Source organism: Buteo buteo, chromosome 19 (assembly GCF_964188355.1).
Source record: "Buteo buteo chromosome 19, bButBut1.hap1.1, whole genome shotgun sequence".
Classification (NCBI taxonomy): domain Eukaryota; kingdom Metazoa; phylum Chordata; class Aves; order Accipitriformes; family Accipitridae; genus Buteo; species Buteo buteo.
The window spans coordinates 17,384,881-17,408,851 of NC_134189.1; the positions used below are offsets into that span (position 1 = coordinate 17,384,881).

Sequence of the window (23,971 nt, forward strand, 5' to 3'; positions counted from 1 at the left end):
ATTGTCTTACATGTATTATTTTTGTCTTCTTTAGTCTTCTGGTACCAGTATCACAGTGGATATTGCTGTCATGGGAGAAGCACATGGGCTCATTACAGACCTTCTGGCAGATCCTTCGCTGCCCCCCAACGTGTGTACTTCACTGAGAACAGTGAGCAACCTGCTTAATACGCAGTTAACCTTCCAGGCCATCCACAAGCCAAGGGTGAACCCTTTGGTGTCCTTCAGTGAGAACTACACCTGCTCCGACTCAGAGGAATGTCCGGAGAAGGGAGAGAAACTAGCTATTCCCAAGGTGAGTCCTGGACCCTATCATCTTCTAACTTGGCTCTCCCTGAAGAGACAGCACTGGACTAGTGGGACATGTCACTGGGCTTTTTGCTTGCTTCAGATTAACATCTTATGCACTAATCATACTCTACTATGAAAGGACAGCTAAGTAGACTGTTGGTGTCATAGTAGGACGATTCCTGTGTATCCTTCAACTCCTGGCCAGGTTAACTTTGGTTCAGGCATCTTTAGAAGCTGATGTTTGACACAGGATAGCTCACATAGATGGTGTGCATATTTCCTCACAGGTGTAGGTTGGAGCTTAAGAGAGAAAAAATAATAGGGAGCAGAGCAAGCAAAAGCCTTTCAGCATCCAGATTCACCAGTCTGCCCCATTACTTCTCACACAGAAATTCCCTTCCCACTCAAAAGACTTGAGCCACTGTATGTGGGGTGACTATCCTACTCAATGAGCAGTGAGGAATTAAACAGTAATATGAGGGACCTTTTTGCCCACTTTGAGGATTGGCATTTGAAATTATGTATGAATTTCAGTCTCCTCTTCCTTCCCTTAGCTAGAGGTGTGAAACCTAAGTCAATGAAAAAGTCTCTATTGATGACCTCCAGGTGCTTTGGATCAAGTTTAAAATGTTGTATACCAAACAAACAAAAAAGATCACCACAACACTTAGTATGGCAAATATTGTGAGCTCATGAGAAATAGTCTTGAGAAGAAAAAGAAGACTGAACCAAAAAAATACATATATTACTGCCTTGACAGATGGCTTTATGAATACTTAGGAATCCGACAGGAAATGTGGTAACCACCCACATTTAGTAAGTGAACAACTAGAAAGAACACATCAGCTTTGAAGTAGTTTGAATTGTAGGTTCATTGCTAATTAGCTGTCCTGCGAGGCTTACATTTCACTTTTGAAATGAAACCAAAATACTTTTGTACTGCAGTCTCCCTTGTAAAATTAAATATAGGCAGAGTACGTTGCACAGGTGAATGCTTTTAACAGTTCAAATGGCACAGCCAGCTTTCATTCCAGCAGTTCCCACCATCTGAACTACAACACTTGTGATTCTTTTTTTAATATATTTTAGTGTGATGATAATTATTACCCTGCCTATGGAGCAGCTGTATATATGAAATGGATGTTCATAGGTTTTTAAGCACATTTTCCAGTTTATTTTAGTGCACATGTCTATAATGGCTGTACTGTAGGCTCTGAGGGGAAAAGTTAAGTGGAAGAACACTGCCATCGCATGAGCAAACACAGTGAACAGATACCAGTTTGCTGTTGCATAATACCTAGTGAGGAGAACAGAAATGAAGGATGAAGAAGTGAGCTAATGCTACAGAGAACTAATTTGACTGAAGAATTCACTGACCTAAATGTATTATGGTTCATAAAACTAATAGTTTGCAGTCCTTTATTTAAGTGTCTAAATATAGATTTAGGGTCTTTACCTTAAGCATCTGACTGAGCATTTTGGGTAAGGAGATAGTATGTTAACATATTTATCTGTAAGTTTGAGCTTCAGAACCACAAGTGTCTTCCATCTCATCTCTCTTCATTCTGGCAAAGTCAAAGCTCTCTGTCACAGAGACTTTTTTATTTTAGTTCTTAACTATAAACACTTCATGAGAACTATAAGAGAAACATCTTACAAAATTATAGCATCTGCAACAGCAAATCTGGATCCACAAAGACTCTCTACCATCATCCTTTATTATCTCTGCCTTCAAAAATTCAGAAAAACAATGTGAGCCCCATTAGTGGAGAAAAGGAAGAGTCAGGTGAAAGAAAAATGCAGGGTGGTCAAGAAAAAGCTGCTGTAAACAGTGATGCTTTCTCTAAGCTTTTCAGGAGACATCATATGCCAGAGCATGAAAATTGTATTTCAGTTGGCGATCTCTGGATTGGGTAGATATAGCAGGAAAAAAAGTTGGAGCTCACTTCCTTTACTTTTCTTATAGCCTTTCTTGCCTTGAATCGCTGATTCTGAGCTTTCATGCCAGTTTAAATCACAGAATAGTTGAGATTCGAGGTACATCTGGAGATTGTCTAGTCCAGTCCCTCAACTCAAGCAAGTTGAGCCTGGAGCAGGTTTCTTTAGGCTCAACCTAGAGCAGGTTGTTCAGGAGGATTTCCAGTTGGGTTTTGAGTATCTCTGTGGATGTAGACTCCACAGCCTCTCTGGACAACCTCTTTCAGTGTTCTATCATCCTCACAGTGAAAAATATTTTCTTACATTTAAATGGAATTTCTTGTATTTCAATTTGTGCCCCATTGCCTCTTGTCCTGTCACTGGACACCACTGGAAAGAGCCTGGCCTCATGTCCTTTGCACCCTCTCTTCAGGTATTTATATACATTGGTAAGATCTCCCCTGAACATTCTCTTCAGGCTGAGGAATCCCAGCTCTCTCAGCCTTTCCTTTTATGAAAGATGCTCCAATCCCTCAGTCACCTTTGTGGCCCTGATGACTTGTTGAAGTGCCTTTGGCCACATCATGTAAGACCAAAATTTTTAAAAAGCACAACCAACATTGGCTGACTCCAGTGAGAGCTCCAAGTGTTGAACATCTGTGGCTATGGGGCTGTGGATATATACCTTTTTTTAAACTTGAAATAGGGAGGATGGTCCAGACCCTCCAAGCATTTAAAGCACTGCCTGTGTTGATTTGAATAGAAGGTAGGCACCATAATACCTGGTTGAATTGAAATGTAAGGTACCTCACTAGGTGTTGTCAGGCAGAATTAATCAGATGGAAATATTTTTGTTCTTCATGTTTAAAGTTTTTGTAAGCCTGTATAAACTCTAAGCAACCGATTTCTCTCTAGCGCTTACGGAGGAGCTTGCCTCCAGGACTGCTGAGACGGGTGTCCTCAACTTGGACCACAACAACATCAGCGACAGGATTACCTACGCTAGAGCCAGCTCCAGTGAGAAGGGATCGCAGTGCCAGCATCAAGCCTCATGAGTCATGTTCATCCAGGTTACAAATTACCTCTTCTCTCTTTTATGTCTCTCTTTCAGCAAATTTATTTGGTTCTGTGTGATGATGTCCCTCATTTAAAAACACTGACTCCAAAGTGTGTTAGAACTACTTCTTCATGTTTCTCTAAATTGGGTTGCCAAGGAAGTGGCATACCCAATTTTAGTCAGATTATGCCAAAACTATTCCTATTATTGGGAAGCAAAATAAATAAAAAAAAAGGGGGGGGGGGATCTATTTGTGCTAGCAAAGTAGGGAATTGCACAATAACATTGGAAACAAGGCAAGATATCTGGTTAAAGTCTTCTTGATGTGCACCGGTTTCCTCCGTGGGTATTGCCCAGCCAAGAAAAAATTCTAACAAGTAACCCAACCTCTGAACATCACTTCTAAGAACACACCTAGTGACGTGGCCCTGTCATTAAATCAGTTCATAAATCACTTCTCCATTCTCTAGATACTAACTTCCAGAACACAAACCCTGATTTTAAGTGGACCCTCCTAAAATACACAATTTTCTGGTTTTCTGTCCATAGAAATGGAGTATCATCAGACTGTACAGCACTGTACGTGCCCTGCATCCCATGTACACACTTAGTTCCAGAATATAAGAAGTGCTTAGGGCTCCCTGAATGAACTTATGCAAATGCAATACCAGCGTAAATAAAAACCATTGAGTTAGATAAGTCAAAAAGTGATTTAGTGCAGAGAAGAAAGTAGATGTGTTACCATTGGGTAAAAAAAAAAAAAAAGGTCTAATCTAGGAGTAAAATTACAAAGAAAGATTTGCTAGTAGAGGTTGAAAGCAAAGCTGAAAATGAAATGAGCAGTGTAAAGTTTTCTTGCAGGATGGTTGCTGTACTTTGCCTAATTTTAAGCACTGCAGTGGAACGCTTCTTGCCCATTGACCACAGAGTTTAGTTTCTGGGATTCAGAATCCCAGCTGTCCCATCCTTAATCCCAACTGTCTTGTCTAGTTAAAAGGCTTTTCCTAATCTGCCACAAGAAGCAAATACACACAGCTGTTTTGTTGGGGTGCAGACTGAGTCCCGCTTCTATTAATGATATATTTACTTATTTAAGATGCCCCATATTTTCAAGGGTTCTGTAAGCAGGTGCTGGTACTGGAAGAGTCACAACTACAATGCAATAATTAATAAATCCTTGAAATGAATTTCAGCAAAATCACTGGAGGAATTGTGAATTATTTGTTTGTCTTGTCTGGAAAAAGAGTTCTGGATTCAATCATGACACATACAGTTTAAAGTTATGTTCATATAGTGCATCGTAGAAACAGAGCACTAGATCTGCAAAGACGTTTGCATAGGCTGAGGTACCTACCTACTCCATTTTGTGCCCAAACCAAAATTTAGTTCCAGTTTCCTAAAGCACATCCCTGGAACTCTTTCAGAGTCACCCAGAACCACACGAGTTGTCACTATTCTGAAGAGACGGGTTTTTATCTTATGGCTATAGTCCCTCCTGACTGACTATAGGAGTTAGGTATTCCTTGCTCCCTGAGCCAGTATCATACAATACATGGTCCTCCCATGAAACAGAGAGAAGTTGTGTCCACTCAGCTGCTTACAGCCAGCAGCTGGTTGCTTTAGAGCATTTGCAGACCCCTACCCTAATAAAGTTGGTTCTCTGCCTGAGGGTGTTCAGACCTAGGTACCTTGCATTTTGGGACTTCTGTGCTACCAGATGGTTTGAGGTGAGCTGCATTTAACCCTCCACAAGGGCTGTGGCAGATAATCCAGTAGCAGCCAGTGAAGGAAGGAGTTGAATGAATGTTAGTCTTGCGGGAGGAGCGCTCATCTGTGAGAAGACAGACTTGGGTTCCAGGCACTGTTAACTATGATATGTTGCATAGCTATTTCAACAGGATTTCCTCCTTTCTGGCTCCATGAATATTTTTCTGTTCTAGTCAGAAAAGAGCAGAGCCTTCAAAGGAGAGGCAGAGGGCAGTCAGTCACACAGCCTGGTAGCTACGGTGCCACCCTCTGAGATAAAGTTCAGGTCCCCTCCCCACCTCAGCCAGTGCTATCATCTTTGAGGTGGTGGATGAGGAGAGAGTGTGGAGACATGCTTTGCTATGGGGAAAGGAAGGGCAGAGCAAAAGCACCTAATTCAAGAAGAGAATTCAGAGCCGTGATATCAGAAGACTCACATGTTTTTTCTGCAATTCAAAATCTGGTGCTGGTAGTAGAGGAAAAGATAGGACCTGAGAAAGCCTGACATCACCAGTGTTTGCTGTTGGATAGCCTGGGGGAATGCAGCCCCAGAGATCTGCCTTGGTCAGCCTTTCTTCCAGATACATAAAGAGGCTCTCATGCAAGGCACCTAAGTGCTCAAGGCAGCATGCAGAGTGCACTGAATGTCTGGTGCAAGAAAAATACATGGTTAGCCAAAGCTCCCTTTGTGAGGAGTTCCATGTATCTCAGTAAAAGTAAATATAAAGAAGTTATAACCAAATGGAAATGTTCTTTAGTCACTGGCCTGTGGTTCCCAGGGTGCATTTGATTTACACTGTTGATCCCAGACTCTCACGTAGTATGTAAGCATCCTAAGATGGGAATCAGAGGGAGAAGGAGAGCAATTAAATATTATTGTTGGTCCTTTTCTACGGTTATTATATAACTCTGCATGATGAGCCAACTAAGCAGGCTATCAATTCTTCCTACGTTTAATGTCACCAATTTATAATTATAGCTCTGTCAAGCCTCACAGCCTACTGTTTGCAGTTCTTCTTTTACAGTAGGAGAAACAATGTGTATTCCAGAAAGTGGAAAAATGAATCCTGTAAGTCTAGCTTTAAAAATTTTGGCAGACCAATACAGATTTGCTTTCAAGCAAAAGAATTGTGAACTGAAGGGAAAAAAAAATAATCTTGATTATCTGCCACTTCCCCTGTACCAAATTCAAGGACACCATAGGTCACAGAGAAAGAAACATTTCATGGCTTGAAGGGTAGGAGAGCGGAAATGACACTGGAATTGCCCTGTGGCAGATTCTGCAGTTACAAAATCTGCAACTTGTTCTTCACCATCTGGGACATCACCTCTAGATTTCTATAGTCACATATTTGCAAAAATCTCCCTTAAATCTCTGTTTAAGATTAGTAATCCTGTATTCTTCCAACTCCATGTCACTAAACTGGTAAGACATGGTCCTCTTATAGCTTCAAATGATTTGGGAAAAATAATAGAGCTTCCACATTCCTTCCTTCAGTCACTTCTACGTCCACTGGTTCTCCCTTAAGAAATCAAAGAATGTGTTTTGGGAGTTTTTGGTTTGGTTTGGTTTTTCTTTACAGTGGGCCAGTGTGTTACATTCTTCCTGCAATTAAAAAACAAAACCACAAAACAAAACAAACAAACAAAATAATTAAAAAAACAGCTGGATTCTTTCTTTCTCTTACTTCATCACAGATTATAGGAATTCCAGCCAACAAGCAAATATTTTTGTACATAGTGTTTGCTCTTCCAAAACAATTAGGTGTTTGTAGAGTTAAGACAATGTTACATGATTTTTTTCCTTTCAAAATACTTTTTTTTTCCCAAGTTTTTCTCAAGTTCAGCTGGGACTAGGCTGCTTTAAAAGGCTGTCTTCTGCCTTGCATGTCATCTCATCACTTGGATGTGAGGCTGTAAAGACAAATGTGGAGCTCGAGAGGCCTAGCGGATCTGTCCAGAGAAGTCATAGGCCTCATGATAAGAGCCAGCACTAAAACCCTGCAAGTGGCTGACTTTTGATGAGTGTCGTTCGGGACAACAACGATAAATACAATTCTTTTGCTTTACAGAAGTATTTGGCCTCTTCTGGTACACAGTGATAGCCTGAAGGCTGAAAGCCTGTGCCCATCCTGGTGTAGGGGACCAGGACTTGTTCCACACACACACAGACGCATGCACCCTATTTTCCTTCAGTGAGTTTCTCTTGGATCAGTGACCGATGTCTTCAGGGTCTGTCAGTAGGACTTTTTTTGAGATGCAGCGTGCGTTTCAGTTGGCTAGAGCATGAAGTGCTTCACCCAGAGCAGAGGCACACCCCTAGCAACAGCAACGCAGGGCTCTTCCCAGCCTCTTCCAGCCTCCTGCGGAGCTCCTGCAGTGCCCCAAGAGTTACTGGGTATCTGCCCTTGGCGGTTGCAGCAGAGGAGTCAAGGAGACTGATTTTTCATTTACACTGAGAACTTCTGGCTCTTGTAAGGAGGCGTTAAAAGAGAATATAAATTTAACTTATTTCAAGTCAACTTTTAAGCCTCTTTGTACTGTTAGAACAATATAATGAAGACATCTTTGTATAAATGAAGTCAATAGGCCTCAGCACTGAAGGAAGTCCAGCTTTGGAGTGTCTGCATTGTAAATATTTTTGCTAAATACAATACTAAGCGCCTCACAAATAGCAGTTCAGCCAGCAGATAGATGCTGTTTTCCTCGTCAGATTTTGTGCTATCTCAGTATTGCATACTTCTTGCTGTGGCTCCTAACTTCTTAACATCTGCCGTTGAGGCTTTTTACTATGTTGAACAATGCTTGTTTGCACTCTGGTTTTGCAGCTCTGACTCCTGGAACAGCTCAATTCTGATGACAATCACGAAGAGCAGGTCCTTCTCCACCTCCTACGCCATGTCTTCTACCAACCACCTGAATGCCAAAAGGCAGAGCCGGCAAGGTGAGTGGGCATCCTTGGCTCTGTCAGGCTTGCTTAGCGGCTTCCCCGTGACTAGCACATGCAGCTGCTTTTAATTGCTGTCTAATCTGTGTCTTTTCTTATTTTTCCATCAGTATGAATGTAGTTATTTCTTTTATTTAAAAAAAAAAACAACTGTGGCTTAAAATACTATAGCTCATAGCAATGCCATTGTAAATGTTTTGACTTTTATGATTTATAGAGGTTAGTCATGACATGATGCAGCAAGTGCAATACTAAATTGTGTTGTGATTTATATCTATGTAATTCCCTCGATTACAAAGGGGCTGAGAACAGTGTTTTCTATAACATTTGTTAGATTAACTGTCTGTGCATATTGCCTGACTGAGATTTCCTGAAGCGCAGCCTACATGATGCCATTCAGAGCTGTAGGCAGCAACTGACCTGTCTTACGCAAACTTATCCAAGACAAAGCCATTATAACTCAGTGGTCTATCTCTGCATTATTGAGAAAGCCCAGGTAGTTCTTACTGATTTTTAGAGATGAGAAATATGGGGCTTTTTACTCAGCTTTTTAATTTTTTAAAAAATTACTCTTGTTTTAACTGAGGGAAAGAAATTGAGAAGGTGACTTCTTAATTGACAATGAAATGGGCGATATGAAAGCCATGAAGCAATCTTAATCCACAGTAATGTGGTTCTCTTCCCTGTACAAATGCAGGATAAAGTAATGTTCACCCATGCTTTAACTTGCAATTCAAAATGATCACAAGGACTTCCTTTTTTAAATCAGCCTGGGTTTTTTTCCCAAACATATAATAATGCTGAGATAATGTTACTCAGAGATACTGGCCACCCAGACATTAGATGGAAATTGATAGATGCCTGAGGCCTGACATTGGAAAAGTCAGAGAATCCTAACTTGGATGGGTTTGAAGGTATGGCTGCACAATTATTCTGCATATCTAGTACTGTCATATCACATCTCCTTTTCAAACTGAAGAGTTTATTTCATCTCCTCTTGTACAGAAGCTGCTTTGTTATACCATAGTGAAGATTAAGTAATACAATATTATCTTAAAAGGTAACAGGCATGCAGGCAAATGAATAAAATTGAATCTGGAAAATAATGGAGATATAGTACCAAGAATCCAGGAATTTGTTTTAAAACAAAATAAATCCAACTTAGACTTATGATTTTCAGAGATTGACCCATTAATTTGAAAGGGGGGTGTGTGTATAATATTCTATACTTGGAAAACAAGACAAACCAACCCCATCAGTCACTTCTACATTTAGTCTCTTCTGCTTCCAGAGAGTGTTAATAGTCATCTCTGTTGCCCAAATACATGAGCTCCCCCATGATGAAGGGAGAGTTCCATTCCATCACAAGCGATTCCTAGGGGCACTGATTGACAGGAGTAAAAATTTTGGCTCAGCATTTTGTGCAAAAGATTGAAATTTTGATGTTTTAGACTGTTTAGAGTCATGCATTTTTAATTATGATTTGTTTTCACATTCCAGCTAAAGAATTGCTTCAATTTGCACTAGTTAATACAAATCGGACTTTTATATATTAGCTCCGTTGGCATTATATAATAATTCTTGGTAGAAGTTGATCTAGCTAAATCTGTAAATCTGTTAATTTACAAAATGTGTCTTTAATTATGCATGAAAACATTAGCATTTTAAAATACTGTTAGCCATACCTATTTTGGCAAAATTCTGAGGTAAACTCAAGTGTTTTCATATGTAATTTCACATCACATTGAAGTTACTGTTTTATTTCTTCAACACTGCACATGTGTAAACGTTCTGGAGGACCTAAGCAGATGGAGGTACTTAAAAAAAATTCTTCCTGTATTGTTATTCTTCTCTTATCTTGATTGTTCAAAATTCCTTGCTATAGCAACACATTTTCTCTCACTTTTGCCAATAAGTGGTTAAATGTGGGATTATTGAAAATAGGTTGGCATTTTTCTGGTAAATTCATTTATTTTTGGTTACCTACCCTGGCAAATCACTGTTTAAAAAAAAAATCCACAACCAAAAATATTTCAAGAGACAGGAGCCCAGACTAGCAGTAGAAAGCCAGGTGTGATTAGAAACATTATTGTGAAAATTACTGTTTAAATTCCCAGGACTTGCTTTAAATTGTTGAAAGATGACCATATATATTGTATTCTCTAACAGTCGTGAAGATTACTTGGTAACATATAGCTCAAAGATAGATAAGAATCTAACTCAATCCCCTGTGCAACTTAACAGACTGTGAAATGGTTTTAAAGACATATTTTTGTTGGATGGAAGGCAGATATCTCAAAGGATTAGTAAATGTGAAACAGAGGCTTTCTGTATTTTAAAGCAATTTCCCTATGTCATGGCCATCTGATAACTTTTTAATTACCCTGTAGGCTGTAGGTTTCTGATCTCAAGACTCGCGTAATATTCTAGTTGCAGTCATTGAATTAAGACAGTAATACATACCACATGTTTGCTGAAAAAATACCCTAATCAAAACTTAGGAGATGTTGGATATCTCAAAATTACAGTTTAGTAACTGTCAGAGATTATTTTTAACTCTTGGATTGTCAACAGTAAATCATATTTTAACCTCATATCACAGTAAGTTGTTATCAGGAAAAACCACTGGAACTGTACACATATACCCTGCAGGGTTAGTATTTCATAAACTTAGATGAACATATTGCCTTATTCTACCATAATCTTTGTGTCTGGAATGCATTTAGATAGTGGGCACAATTCAAACATAAAGCCAGTTAAAGTTTCTAAGTTCTTTATATCATTTGGCTTTGAAGAATGAACTGGGGCTGAGTTCCTATGAACTTTAGAAGGTAAAAGTCAGTTGACATGCATTTCCTTTTGAGATAGATTATGTTTGCTCCTCTGCGCTTTATTGTGAATGGGACCTTTTTGTCTGACACTAGAAAATGTAAAGTGAAATCAAATAGAAGGCGGCACTTTGTCTCAAACACTGGACTGGCTGATGCCTTTCATCTTGGCAGTGGTGCTTAGATAGAATAAGGGGCAGAGAGAACTACATCTTGCTAGTGTTCACACATGTGGATATTGGCAGTTTCTGATACACTAGCTCAGGAGTACAATACCACGTGGTACAGGTAAAGGTCGCAAGTCTCCCATAGTGAGCAACAGATATTGAAGAATAAACTCAAGCTGCAGATCAAGGCCAAAATCTGTGAGGAATGCGGAAATGGCACCATAAGTGCAATATTTTATATTCATATAACGTATGACTACTAAAAATTGCTTTTTTGGTTTATTGTTAGTCTTCACACATGTAGAAATTCAGATTTGCTGGGAATGTGTGTAAGCCTTTCTTGTCCCTGCTTTACAGATGGAGACAGTGAAGCAAAGAGAAACTGCAGATGGGTCTGGGAACTGCCTATTTGGAGCTTGGTGCCTCTGTCACTAGAACATGTTGATACCAATAGTCATGCCACTAATATGTGCCTTTCATTTCATGCCTGCCAGTTGGTGCATCCTGCTCAACAGGGAGAATATGCTTCATATTTTGAGCCAGATCTTCAGCAGGTAGAAGTGGCTGATATTAATGGATCTTCATCTCTCTGTGACAGCCATGGGCTTGGCTCAGAGTGGAGGAGGGTTTTCTCTTATTTTTCTATTTGGAAGCTATGCTGGTACCTGCGCATCTCAAGAGGAGTATTTCTGCACAGTGAACTCATACAACCATCTGCCACTTCTGTTAATTGACAAGACTCTTCTTTTCTCTTGCCAGGTATCCCGCCGAATATTTCACCTCTCACCTCACCATGCCATTCACCGATTCAGGGGACGCCTGCCACAAGTCCTACCGGAAAAACACCTTCCGTGTCATTTCCAGACTCTACAGATATTGACACTAAGCAAGGCTTAAAGCCGCACAAAGTCTTAACTTCTACTCAGAGTGCACCTAGCCTGTCAGACCCTATTATCAGCCCCTCTGTCATCTGCAGCAGGTAAGATAGTAATTTGACATGCGTTGGAATCATTTCACATTGTTCTCGCGAACAAGCTCTTTTACCCACATACAAGTTTTGTGATTTGCTGCGGTATTGTGTATTGGTATTTCACCATATCTAAGCAGTTCTTAGTATGAGAGTAATCGTGTAGATTGATGCTACAAAAGTGCAGGAGGTTAGCTACATTTATAGCTTTCACGTGTGTCAGATGCACAGTCTGATTCATAAATAAATTCTTTGTCAATAACTTGCAGATCCCGAAGTTGGATTTCATGTTAACAACTTATGTTTCTCATGCCGTGCCCTTAACATGAAGAGTTGCTTTCAGGTCACAGGCCAAGTCTTTCACAGCGAGCACCTGATGTTTGGTAGAAAAATCTGACTCTAGGGTTTAAAAGCTGCTGGCCTGTAGCCTTCTGATAAAGGTGTGCCAACAACGCCTGAAGACTATGTGATTTTGAGCACTCTCTCAGAAGGAGTGGATCCTGTCCTCCCTAGACAGAGTCAGATTATGTAGCGTTGGGATTTTTTTTTCAGAAATCAACTGCAGTCGAGTTCTTTCTACTGCTAAGAGTTACAGTAACAGTGTAATTTCACACTTTAAAGTAGCCCGTTATTAGATTATGCAGATCTGCTCTGCAAAATAAGCATTTTGGAAAGAAAGTTGTTCTGCTTATCTTCTCAAAAAGGATTCAGTTAGATTACTGTGTCCAGTTCAGAATAGTGGGAAACACTGGTATTTAGAAGGCTGTTCCAGTGCAGTTTCAAGGTTACCTTACTCATTAGATGTTACTTTTGGTCATAGTAGTGAGTGATTTGTGATTTTTAGCTAGCCAGTGGACAGCACATTATCTGAGGCGGGGTTAAATGTTACCAAGTTTGGCTGTCTTTGGAAGTAGTTTTTTATTTATGGCTTCAGTCACGTGCCTTTGGATGTGTCTCGGTATGCTGTGTGCAGGCCTAGGAAGCGGGTGTGAGAAAGTCAAAATTGAGATTGCGAGTTTGCTCAAGGGAGTCATCCTCACTGGAGTTCAGACTAGCAGCCTGACAGGCTTTTAGGTGACTAAGTAGAAACTAAGTGCCTTTAAAAGTTTTCCAAAGGTATTGCAAAACTGGGACTTGCAGTGATTTATTTGAAATGAAAATTATATTACACATAAGTAATATACCATAAACGTGCTACTGTGTTATTAAACTGTGCCTTTATTACTACTTCAACAAAATATTATTACTTTAACTAGTAACAATTATTTCTGGAAGCTTTCTATTAAAGAGAACAGTTAATAGTTGCATAAAAAATGTCAAAAAAAATCTATGTAAGGTTGTTGTAGATAGTAATGAAATATATTTTCTTGATATGGTAGACTTTGATTTCAATGTAATCATTGGTAAAATGCTCATTAGTTTTTATGTGGCTATTGTCTTATGTGATCTACATAGGTTGCGAAGCATATTTAGGTCCTTAATTTCCTCGCTTTCAAATGCTTAGCCTGTGTAGGCGTTACAAATAGTTACATTGCTGGCATAGACTTTGTTGTCCATTTGAAACAAGTACATTATTTCAAATATTGTGATGTAATGACTGCTAATAGAATTGGCATCCACAATTATCACAGTTCCTTTAATGTCCATTGAAAAATCATAAGCACTGTCACGTTTCTAGCCATAAGTATATAGAGATGTCATATCCGCAGATACAAGCTGAACCAACAGCACATAAATAATGCACCCCTTAGTAATGTAAGCACAATTAAAAAATAAATAAATTAAAAAAACCCAAACCAAAAGAAAAAACCCAAACCAAAAAAAAACCCAAAGAAATTAAATGGCTTAGACAAGCAGAGAGAGTTAAATTAACAAACACTGGAAATAAATCTTTTAAAGTTTGAGCTTTCACATTGTAGATTGCTAGTCTTCACAGCATGCAATCCCCTACGTTTACTGCCAAAAAAACGGCCTTGCTAGGAAATACTACCAAGTTGGCAAACCTCTGCCACCACCAAACCAACCCCTTCCCTAACAACAAAAGAGGAAATGAACTCTTGATAGTTCAGTGCTTTAAATCAGATCCAGCCAGGCAGTGGCATCAAGACAGCAGTTTTACTGTACTTTTTTTTTTTCTTTACTTACAAAGTGAAGAGTGGTAGGACAGCAGAGTTTGAAAACTGCTTTAAACAAGAACATATACCAGGTAATGTTGTTAAAAAAAGTTGTAAGTAATCATTTTTAATTCTGCTTAGTGGATAAGGCAGGAATCCTGTGGAAAAAATGTTAAACAATCCTGTGATTAAGAAGTATATTATAATGCCCGTACATGAAGGGGATTGAGTTAAAGTTGCCTGGGCACGATTAATTCTGACATAGAGCAGGTTTCAAGTGTTCTACTAGGTAGCTCAGTAATTTTTTTTTTAATATAGTGTTTTAAGCAGACCGTACATATTAAATCAGTGTGAGTTTGCATATGTTCTGGAAATAAAGAGGTACACTCATAATGACGCAAAAGTCTCGTAGCATTACAGCCAATCAAAGGCTTGCTTTCTCTTTTACTTTTACATTTTGGCTTGTTACCATTGACCTCATGGAAACCACAAGGAATGTGGGAGACAGAAATTAATACATTTTTTTCATCTTGTTTATAGACCTGAGTGATACAAGATTTATTTGTTTGGCTATGCACTACAAGTATCATTGTATACAGATTTATATTTTAATTTAAAATTATTGCAGGTATTCATTATGTTTGCAGGGCATACCAAGCTCCAGAATTTGTTTTGGATGACCCAGTCAAAAGCTATCTGGCATAGGATTTCAGCCATTTTTATATGGTGAACTTACACTTGTGCCAAGTTTCTAGTACAAAGTTTGACCAATCAAAATAATTTTGTAATAGTTGCTTTGCAAAGGCTGTTATATATGAGATACGCCACAAAATACTGACTCAAACCAGAGAAAGAAATGTTAAAACGTCAGTTTCTCTTGGACAGATTTGATATAGTACTTCTAAATGAGGCTTCAGATTTGTTAAGTTCTCCAATGTTTTCATGATATATCATTGTTCCTTCAGGTCCTAGACTCAATCATATTGGGACATTGTAATTTGAAGTGTTCCAGCTGGTATTGAATTCACGTTTAGGGCTTAAAGGGAATCACACACAAGGAATAAAGCATTTTAATGGAAGGGAAGAGCCAGTCATTCAGAAAGGCCATGATATTGTGATCCCTTCCACAATGTCTTTCTGTTCTGGGAATGATGAAGCAAACTCTGTCTTCTAGTTTCATTGCTAAGTGTCTGGATGCCAGATCACTTACTTCATGTTCTGTCCGAAACACCCCCTTGGTTCTGACGTACTTTGTATGTTGTCACTGAAGTAATAGCAAAATACCTTTTTCCTCCTTAACAGGAACGTATTCAAGTTTTAAACAATAAAAGGGGAGTAAAGCCACATTATGACTGTGTTAAAATTGGATTATATAAGATTGTATGGCACTCTGGCACTTTTTCATAATTTTAGTTCACATTTGTAGGGCAGCTGTAGTACAAATCCAGGGAATTTTTTTTGTACTGATAAACTTAGAGAATAAAGGTTTACTGTTGGCGATGCAGATTTAGCAGTGGTGGCCAGGTAATCCAAGGTCTTTTTGTATTTTTGTCTTTGTACATTCCTGACTTCCAATAAAACTTCAGCTCGCTCTTGTAATTTTGTCTGGAGAATGCACCCTGTACCATAGCTTATACTGAATGACATAATCTTACACTGTCAGCAGGAAATCATTTTACATAAGACTGTCTAATGCACATGGTTCTTTATATTGTGCATGTTTCTTGATGTATTTCAGCTGTGGCAGACCCTATAACCAAATAGAAGCTGGTGATGGGACACTAGATAGAAATGATGGTACCACACACACCCTGAACAGAACAGGTAATTCTTTGTCCATCAAAAACTCCTCATCCCTTAAAATTCAATAATTATTCATGGAAAGTGCAGATATGCCTGTCTGTCATAAAAGGAGAACATACATAGGTGAGACCATACAAATTGTCCTTGAGACTCCTTTCCTTTTTGTATGTACATGTGCAAAATGCTAATGAAGAATAGAGTTAAAATGCAGAGGAAATATGGTTTCCCTCATCTAACCTAGTCAGTTCAAATAATAGTCCTCAAAATTTTTCTCACTCTTGAATCCCTGATCCCATTTTTTACACTCTGCAGGGTATAATCTTTAATGCCTTTGGACAGATTGTCCGACTTTGGACCCAGCCAAGCAGCACATATGTATTATGAGTCAGAGATCCTGTTGCTATTATTCAGAAGGTCACAGGATGACTTTCATGCTGTCCTTGCTGTTCACACAACAAGCTTTGTGATTTGTGTTGTAGATGATCCTGCGCAAGCCACTTCTGACTATGAGACCAACAACAGCGATAGCAGTGATATCGTGCAAAATGATGATGAGACAGATTGCTCCAAAGATCAGACGCAGAAGGGATCTGTCTGTAGGACGTACACACCCGAGACCATCATTCTGCATCCCTTGATACCACCTGAGGTAGCTTGTTAAAGTTCCACTTGCACAATAGACTCAGTGTATACTGACACTGGAGGGAAAAAAAAAACCAACGAAAAAACAAAAAACCAAACCAACCAAAAATCCCAAACCCCCACAAAAAAAGCCCCTAGGGCTGTCTAAAGATTGTGACCATGGTTTTAAGCAACAATTGCAGCAGGCTTCTACCTTGCAGTAGGAGGATTAACCTTCAAGAATTGGAAGGAACCACGGAAATGTGTGAGAGCTGCTAAGCCCTGGTCACTTGTGAAACATTAACAATCTTTTTAATCATATTTTGATGAATAAATGTAATTTTATGGACCTGGCATTAGGCATTTCTGAAATGTTTGACTTCCATGTTAACGTTGCCTTTAAAGGGAATGGATTGGAAGGAAGAGAAATTATCTTCTCAGACTACAGGCATGACATATAGTCTTCCTGTTCAGCCACTTCAGCTTCTCAATGGCCTTGCAATCTTGGCTAATATATACAGTGGTCCTTATTTTAAAATAAGTTAACACTTGTCTGAGGGTGCTGCATTATATTATTGTTGGTGTATGTCCTGAACATAAGAACATTGCAGCATGGTGAACAAGTGCTGATCTTCTCATGACTACTGTATTCAGCTGTAAACTTGATTGAGATGTAGAGGGAAAGCTTTGTTTAGTTAAATTTTCCACAGCCTGTTGTACAACTGAATTAATAAATTTAAATTGACATGAACTCTTGAAAAATTTATTGTAATCTGTTGAACTGGAGTTGGACATGCTGAAGGAAGGCATTTTTCTTGAGATATTTTGGCATTTACTCATCTACAGTTTCTTAGTAATAATGAAATTCAAGGCAGTATACAGGAGGAAATGTGAAAGGAGGGGCACAACCCATCACCTATTTGCAGACCTTGACAAAGAGGTAGGTTTCAGTTTAAGAAATACAAGTCTTGGACCGAGCTGCATTAGCCATGTTAGAATGTAATGAATGGGTCCTGATGCAGAAGTAGAAACTGAGCACTTTTCCCTCTGTACTGCAGCAAATTTTACAATGAAGACGACACTGCCTTGGAAATGAATGAATGATTCCCATGAATGAATGAATTAATGTGTCCCATGGATAAGTTCAGAGGCTGATGTTTCATATATAGAATTTCCTATTCATTCAAGTGAAACAAATTATAAAGGAGAGTGACTAGCTTCAGGGCTGGTAGAAATGGGGACATCTCCGCTGAGCTGAGTAAAGTACCATTGACTTACAGATGATGCTAATGTGACCTTAGCTTTTAAGAGCATAAATTTTTGCATGAGTTGCTTCACAGAACTAAAGTTCCTCTTTATTCTGACTTCTGGCATAGGACAAGCCTGTACTTGCTCCTGAGCCTCTGGTTATGGACAACTTGGATCCCTTGATGGAGCAGCTAAATAATTGGAACTTCCCAATCTTTGATTTGGTGGAAAAAATCGGAAAGAAATGTGGTCGGATTCTCAGTCAGGTGAGAAGGATATCTTATCTGGAGTGACTGGCTAGATTATTGACAGATTTAGACAGTGTTAAGACCCATTGCCCTTACAAGCTAGTCATCCAATGAATTGTGATCCCTGCCACCTAATTCAAAGCTGACAATATGAACTCCGTCTCATTACATTCCTTACTTTTAAATGCCTATATTTTTAAATTTAAAAATGTGAAAGAAAAAAACACACACCTATTTTGCCTGCTGCTCTCTGTCAATGAGTTTACATTTCCTTTCTGAATATTCTCTTCTACCTGCAGGAGGTGCTGCCACCTCTTACTGAGTTCTTTGTGAAAGGATTTCTCAGGGAGTTCAGCATGGGAGGGATAAACAGTGCATATATTCAGTTGAGGCAGGAAATACAGAACTTTCGTCCTTTTTTATACTGGAGATTTTAGTCAGGCTGTGCAAGAAATCAAGGTTTCAGAAAGTGAGGGAAAAAATAGTCCTTGCTATATTCCCTCATCTTGAAAGAGTGAGCACTTTGATAGTAAGTTCATATCATTATTACATAGGGAAGACTAATTTACTGTGAATCAGGATGTGAGAGCTTACTAGTCTTTCTTTCAACTACTGTTTTTTCATTTCCTCCTGTAAGTTGAATGCAGGTACTGACCAGACCCTCTCTATTCAGCACAATTAATGTCACTTCCATAATCACTTTCTTGACTGAACTTTCTTCTCTGTTATGCCCCTTTTCCTGGCACACTAGACAAATTAGCTATTTTTTCTTACTGAAGTATTGAGGTTTATTAAACAGGAAAGCCGTAATAATTATTTTTTAGGGATGGACGGGAAAAAAACCCAAGAGAATTTGACTGACCTAGTATCACTTTACAAGGCATTATGTAGTGATGAGTGCTGGAAAGAAGAGATTATGTTAATTGGTATAATGTGGGACAATTAACACCCCCCGCAAACACAGAGGTTAGCGCATCAGGCAGATCTCAGTGCAACAAGCTCCAGAGAATGCTGTATCAAATCTTGGTCCCATGGTGGTTAACTATTATTCAGCTAGATTCAATTATACAGTGGTCAACCAGGAAAACCACGGCATGAATTCAAATTTATTCTGTGGTCTGCCTTTTATTGTTCTGTAGCTTGGCAAGTAACATCTATGTTTAACCAGCCTGCCAGCTCTCTAGGTTAATGTTAGAGAATTAGGCAAAATATGGCTGGATGTGGGTATTGATATAAATTCGGTCATGATCATTGAGACACTTTTGCACTAGACAGTGAGCATGTGATGAAAATGTTCTTGTAGGTCATATTGGTCATGTTGTTTTGTAATAGCGTAGAATGATAATAGAATGATGAATGAAACATAAGGAAAAACAGAACTTTATTTTTAATGGCAGAACCAACAGTTTGGATGAGCCAAAATTTGTTCTGGTTTTACATGGGTACCTCTGTAGGTTTTAAGCACTTTACCAAGTCACATGGAGTTCTGTACCTCTCAGGACAATTCCCCTGTGCCTCCCTCAATTTGCACTAAAACTCCACACTCTGTTTCCCAACATCTGCTTTTTGCACAGGTTCTGAACATGTTATCTGTTTTGCGGTGCCACAAAATGAGGCCTGTGAAATAAAATGGAAAAGCTTTAATAAATAATATCTGTGATCAAAATTCAACATTTTCTGTAACAGCTGTTTGTAATAACTCCCACTCCCTAAGAGCAGAACGTAGCAAGTTCAACCTTGTTCATAAAATATAGATCCTTTAGTTCTTTCCCCCACCTACTCAGATGTTCCTAACAAAGTTATTTTCCGAAATAAGAGAACTAAAATAAATAAATCTTTTTCTCTAGCGAAAAGGATTGTCTTTTTTCTTGTATAATTTTTAAATCCTGCAATATTGTAAACAAAGGAAAACAAAAGCTCATAATGATTTATTCTCTGTATTTTGCCATTAAATGGACTCATCCATTAAAAATAAGTAAATTAACAAGCTGAATTAACTATGTTTGCCTTGCTAGGTTAAATTTATGAGATGGAACAAAGCAGAGTTGACACGTGCCTCTAGGGAAGCATTCAGTTTAGAAAGCAAATGCTGGCTTAGCATCTTTAAAGCTGCTTGAGATGTCTGTTTCTTCTTTTTGGAATGTTAAATTGATTTAGACATATAAAAAGACCCCAAACCAGTCAGCGGCCATAAAAGCATCTGTGCAACGTACAGTGGCAAGCACTCTAAATGTGGCACTAACAAATATGCATGATAGGGGTTAGAGAGGAATTTACATACCAGTCTCATTTCAGAAAGGAACAGCAGAGCTCTCCAACTGAGCTGATGCTTCACAACAGGCCATAAAGTTGGATAATGTCTTCAGTCACACTTAACACTCTTCTTACAGCTCCTATAAAACTAAAACCTGTGGAAGAGAAACTCATTTGCCTTGGAAAGCAAATAAAATGAAGAAGAATAGGCTAAAGTCAAGGTCTCTCTCTAGCTTTAATTGCTGGGGCCATCGAGACAGAAGTGTTGGTGGTGCTCCTAAGCTCTCAATACACAAGCAGCGTCAAGGCTGGGTGGCATCACTGCAGTGCATGTGAGTTGGTCCCTGGGTGGTACCGAGAGGAATGTTTGGTCATCTCATCATCATGCATGGCTTTTGCAGAGAGAAACTGCAGCTGTTATATGAAGGAGCGAGGGAAATCAGTCCTTGGGGGATGAGATCTTCCCAGGATTGTCACAGCAGCCCTTGTGAGGAGTTGAGTTTGTCAGAGCCAGAGACTGGGTGCTGACAACTTAAAAGAAACACACGTTTGAAGAAAGCAAATACAAAAGGCAAAAAAGGAGTGCAAGAGGATGACCTGCAAACAACGAGTAGGGAACTGCTAACCTAAAATTTGCACGTGTCCTCCGAGAGCCATTTACGTGTGCCTGCAAAACCCAGGAGAGGAACTACGTGTGAATAATGATCCCCGTTTCCAAAACAACTTCCATTAGGAATCATTTGGGAGAAGTGCTTGTCCTTCTTCAGGCAGCACCACCAGAAGTATCTGAGTTATGAATGATTCATTCAAGTGCTAGCAATCGTTGCAGAGACAAGCAGAAAATGGAGGCTGGAGGGAAGAGGCAGCGTGCAGCACCCACTGCCAAGCGCCTGGCAGCTGTCGGAGTTTCCCTGGGCTTGTCTCTGGCAGCGGGGACCGCACTGCGGCTGCAAGGGTGCTGTGCTGAGCCCGTGGGATTCTAACTCCAGGGAGCTCATGAAGCAGCATGTGGTTTGGGAAGGAAGGGTTTTAAAAGACAGAAGCATTTAAAAGTGGTTAATCCAGAGCAATGAATAAACAAAACTGCACAGTTTTTCTTTTTTTTTTTTTTTTAAATGAAAGAATGTACTTAGTTGACTTTCTGGAGGACATCAATGCCCTTTTTTCTTCTTTCTGGCCTGCCCTTACCCCTTCCTCCCCATTTGCGAAGAAAAACGGAAAGAAAGAAAACATTACAAAAATGTCCAAATGACTTGCTTGGCTGTTTATGCTTTCTAATGACTACAGAGAATAATGCCATTTTACTCCAAGTCATGGGGAAGAGCTGTCATTCAATATCCACTAGTCAGCTTCGCTTCTTTTCAACTGCTGTGGAATTTCCCACCCCCCAAAATCCAAGGGGAGGAAAAACATGATTTTATGACGTCCTTTATTTAAGATACCTGTCCTGCAGAATAATATTTCTTTATGCTTCCTCTTTTTATACAGAGATATTTTGCTGGAAATATGAAGCTTACCATTCAGTGATCTAAGACTAGAGTGTAAAAATACCTCATCTCTCTGTTGGTGAATGTTTGGATCCCAGCTGATTTACTTCAGCTGTGATTCCAGATAGATAAATAGAATTCTATGCAGTTTCTAATCCAAATTATGCATAAAGTCAGTCTCTTCACTCTGCCTCAGTACAGGAGGATCCCATGGGATTTTCAGAGAGTAAAGTTTTGCCTTCTACAGTCCTTTCCTTTTATTCTAAGCTCATGTCTTCTAGAGCACTGTAATTCAGTAGTTCCCTAGTTCCTTTGCTACGAAGAACTTTTTACTTTACGGCAAACAGCCATGGCCACAAAGAGAAATTACCACCAGCAGTGATTTTTCTGACTGCATTGCTAGTGGCACTTACAGAGGTATGATAGGAAGGGAAATAAGAGCTGAGGCCACCAGCAGAACCCCAACTGTCAGATACGTGTCACTAGAGGAGCATCCCAGATGGTGTCAGACACCACACTCAACCTGTCTCTGCATCATCACTGCCTGTTGCAGTGTTTTGCCAGAGTTAGTTCACAGATTTTTTTCCTGGTGGGGAATGACTAGGAGGGGAGGGGGGGATCATTAATGCTGCAATTCATATCCTTTTTTATTATTCTTATTGTAAAAATCCACAGTGGCAGGACATTTGAAGTTTATGTTCATTAAACTTTAGGTGCAGCTCACAGGTCCCAATTTATATACACAGAAAGAAACAGGTGTGGATAGCTGTTTGATTTACATTCAGGTGTAAAACACAAAACATAATTTGTAACCATTTCTTATCAGTATAGCACTCATCATTCCAAATGTGCTTCAGATTGCTTAGCTCTAGGCAGATCATAACCAGACAGATGGCATCAAAAGGACAGAATTTAGCTAACAGCGGTAAATAAATAAAGAAGCTGCAAGGCTTTAGGGTCCAATTTGTGAAAGAAGTGAAAAGGTCAGGCAGTAATTTTACTATGTCCCGTTGTTCTGTATGTCAAGTTCAAACTTGTCTTCAAAAGTGTCCATTTTGCAACAGCTGCTGTCTACATTTCTGAGCACTCATCTCTCCTGATCACCCCCTCACTCACAGATCACATTCTCCCTTCCCATATATCCTCTCCTACATGTCTACAGTCATCTCCATGCAGGAACGCTTGGAGCAGCTCTGCTTCCTAAGCCGCTTGCTGCCTCTGAAATCCTGTTGGAGAAGTCACCTTTGTCATTTCACTTCCAAAATGGGGGAGAGGGAAAGGAGATAGTGCATAGGAACTGAATGGTTCTCTCCTTTTGTCATTCTTTCACTTGTTTCCCCTTTTTCTGGGAATTGATTTGACTCATGGATGCTCATTGGATAAGTTTGTGGGGAAATTTTTCCCAAGACACCGAAGACCTCTGGATATCTTCCTTTATGTGTGTATCTTTCTGAGGTGCTTGCAAAATTTGGGGGATCCATATGCCTGAAAGGAAGAGTAGAACATCTCAAAGGTGTAATGACAGAATGAGGAGGACTGTTTGGTACTAATAGCTTGTCTGTTTTGCTATCTAGCCACATCCCTATGGAAATATAAATAGCTGCAGCTATAGCTGGATCAGATGTAGTTGAGAAAATACTACCAGGAAAGCAGGTTTTCATGGGCTAATTCGACAGAATGATTTTTATACCTAATTTTTAGAGTTTTTCTGGTCTATTTAGCAGCATGGTTGTTTTGTTTTTTCAGGTATCATACAGACTTTTTGAAGACATGGGGCTGTTTGAAACCTTTAAAATACCAGTGAGGGAATTTATGAACTACTTTCATGCTTTGGAATGTGGATACCGAGAGATACCTTGTAAGTAAAAATTCCCAGCAGATAGCAATGCTTCCTTAAAGTTTGGGGTATTTTTCACACACTTTGTTACTGAAGCCTTTCTTCTCTTATTATAACAGCTGCTTTTTTTTCTTCAGCTACATCACGACCAAATGGATGGCTCTCTAGTCAAAGGCTGGTGCTGAACCACAGGCTCTTGTCTTTTTTTCATTGCACTTAATATTTCATGTTGTTTCATAATGTTTCATAATAATAATTCATGGCAATTCTGAAACCATATGAAGCTACTATAGGTACAAAGGACTGTTTCCTGATGATGCAAGTGTACCCCAGTGCCCCAATTAGAGTTTATTGAAACATTTCTCCCCCATAAGCAATTTGGATTTTTACAGAGTAGCACTGCTATGCTACCAAAGGAGATGAGCTTTGTAAAGCAGAAA

General features: G+C 39.3%; 1 protein-coding gene across 1 annotated transcript in view; it reads left to right on the forward strand.

Annotated features, from left to right (window-relative positions):
- Positions 1-23,971, forward strand: part of PDE3A (phosphodiesterase 3A) — a 267,645-nt gene that overhangs the window by 219,938 nt on the left and 23,736 nt on the right. Inside the window, exons 3-10 of the mRNA XM_075051354.1 lie at positions 35-295; positions 3,124-3,278; positions 7,840-7,955; positions 11,713-11,932; positions 15,773-15,858; positions 16,317-16,486; positions 17,835-17,972; positions 23,441-23,552. Of these exons, the coding sequence (XP_074907455.1) occupies positions 35-295; positions 3,124-3,278; positions 7,840-7,955; positions 11,713-11,932; positions 15,773-15,858; positions 16,317-16,486; positions 17,835-17,972; positions 23,441-23,552 (1,258 nt within the window). The remainder of the gene's footprint in view (positions 1-34; positions 296-3,123; positions 3,279-7,839; positions 7,956-11,712; positions 11,933-15,772; positions 15,859-16,316; positions 16,487-17,834; positions 17,973-23,440; positions 23,553-23,971) is intronic.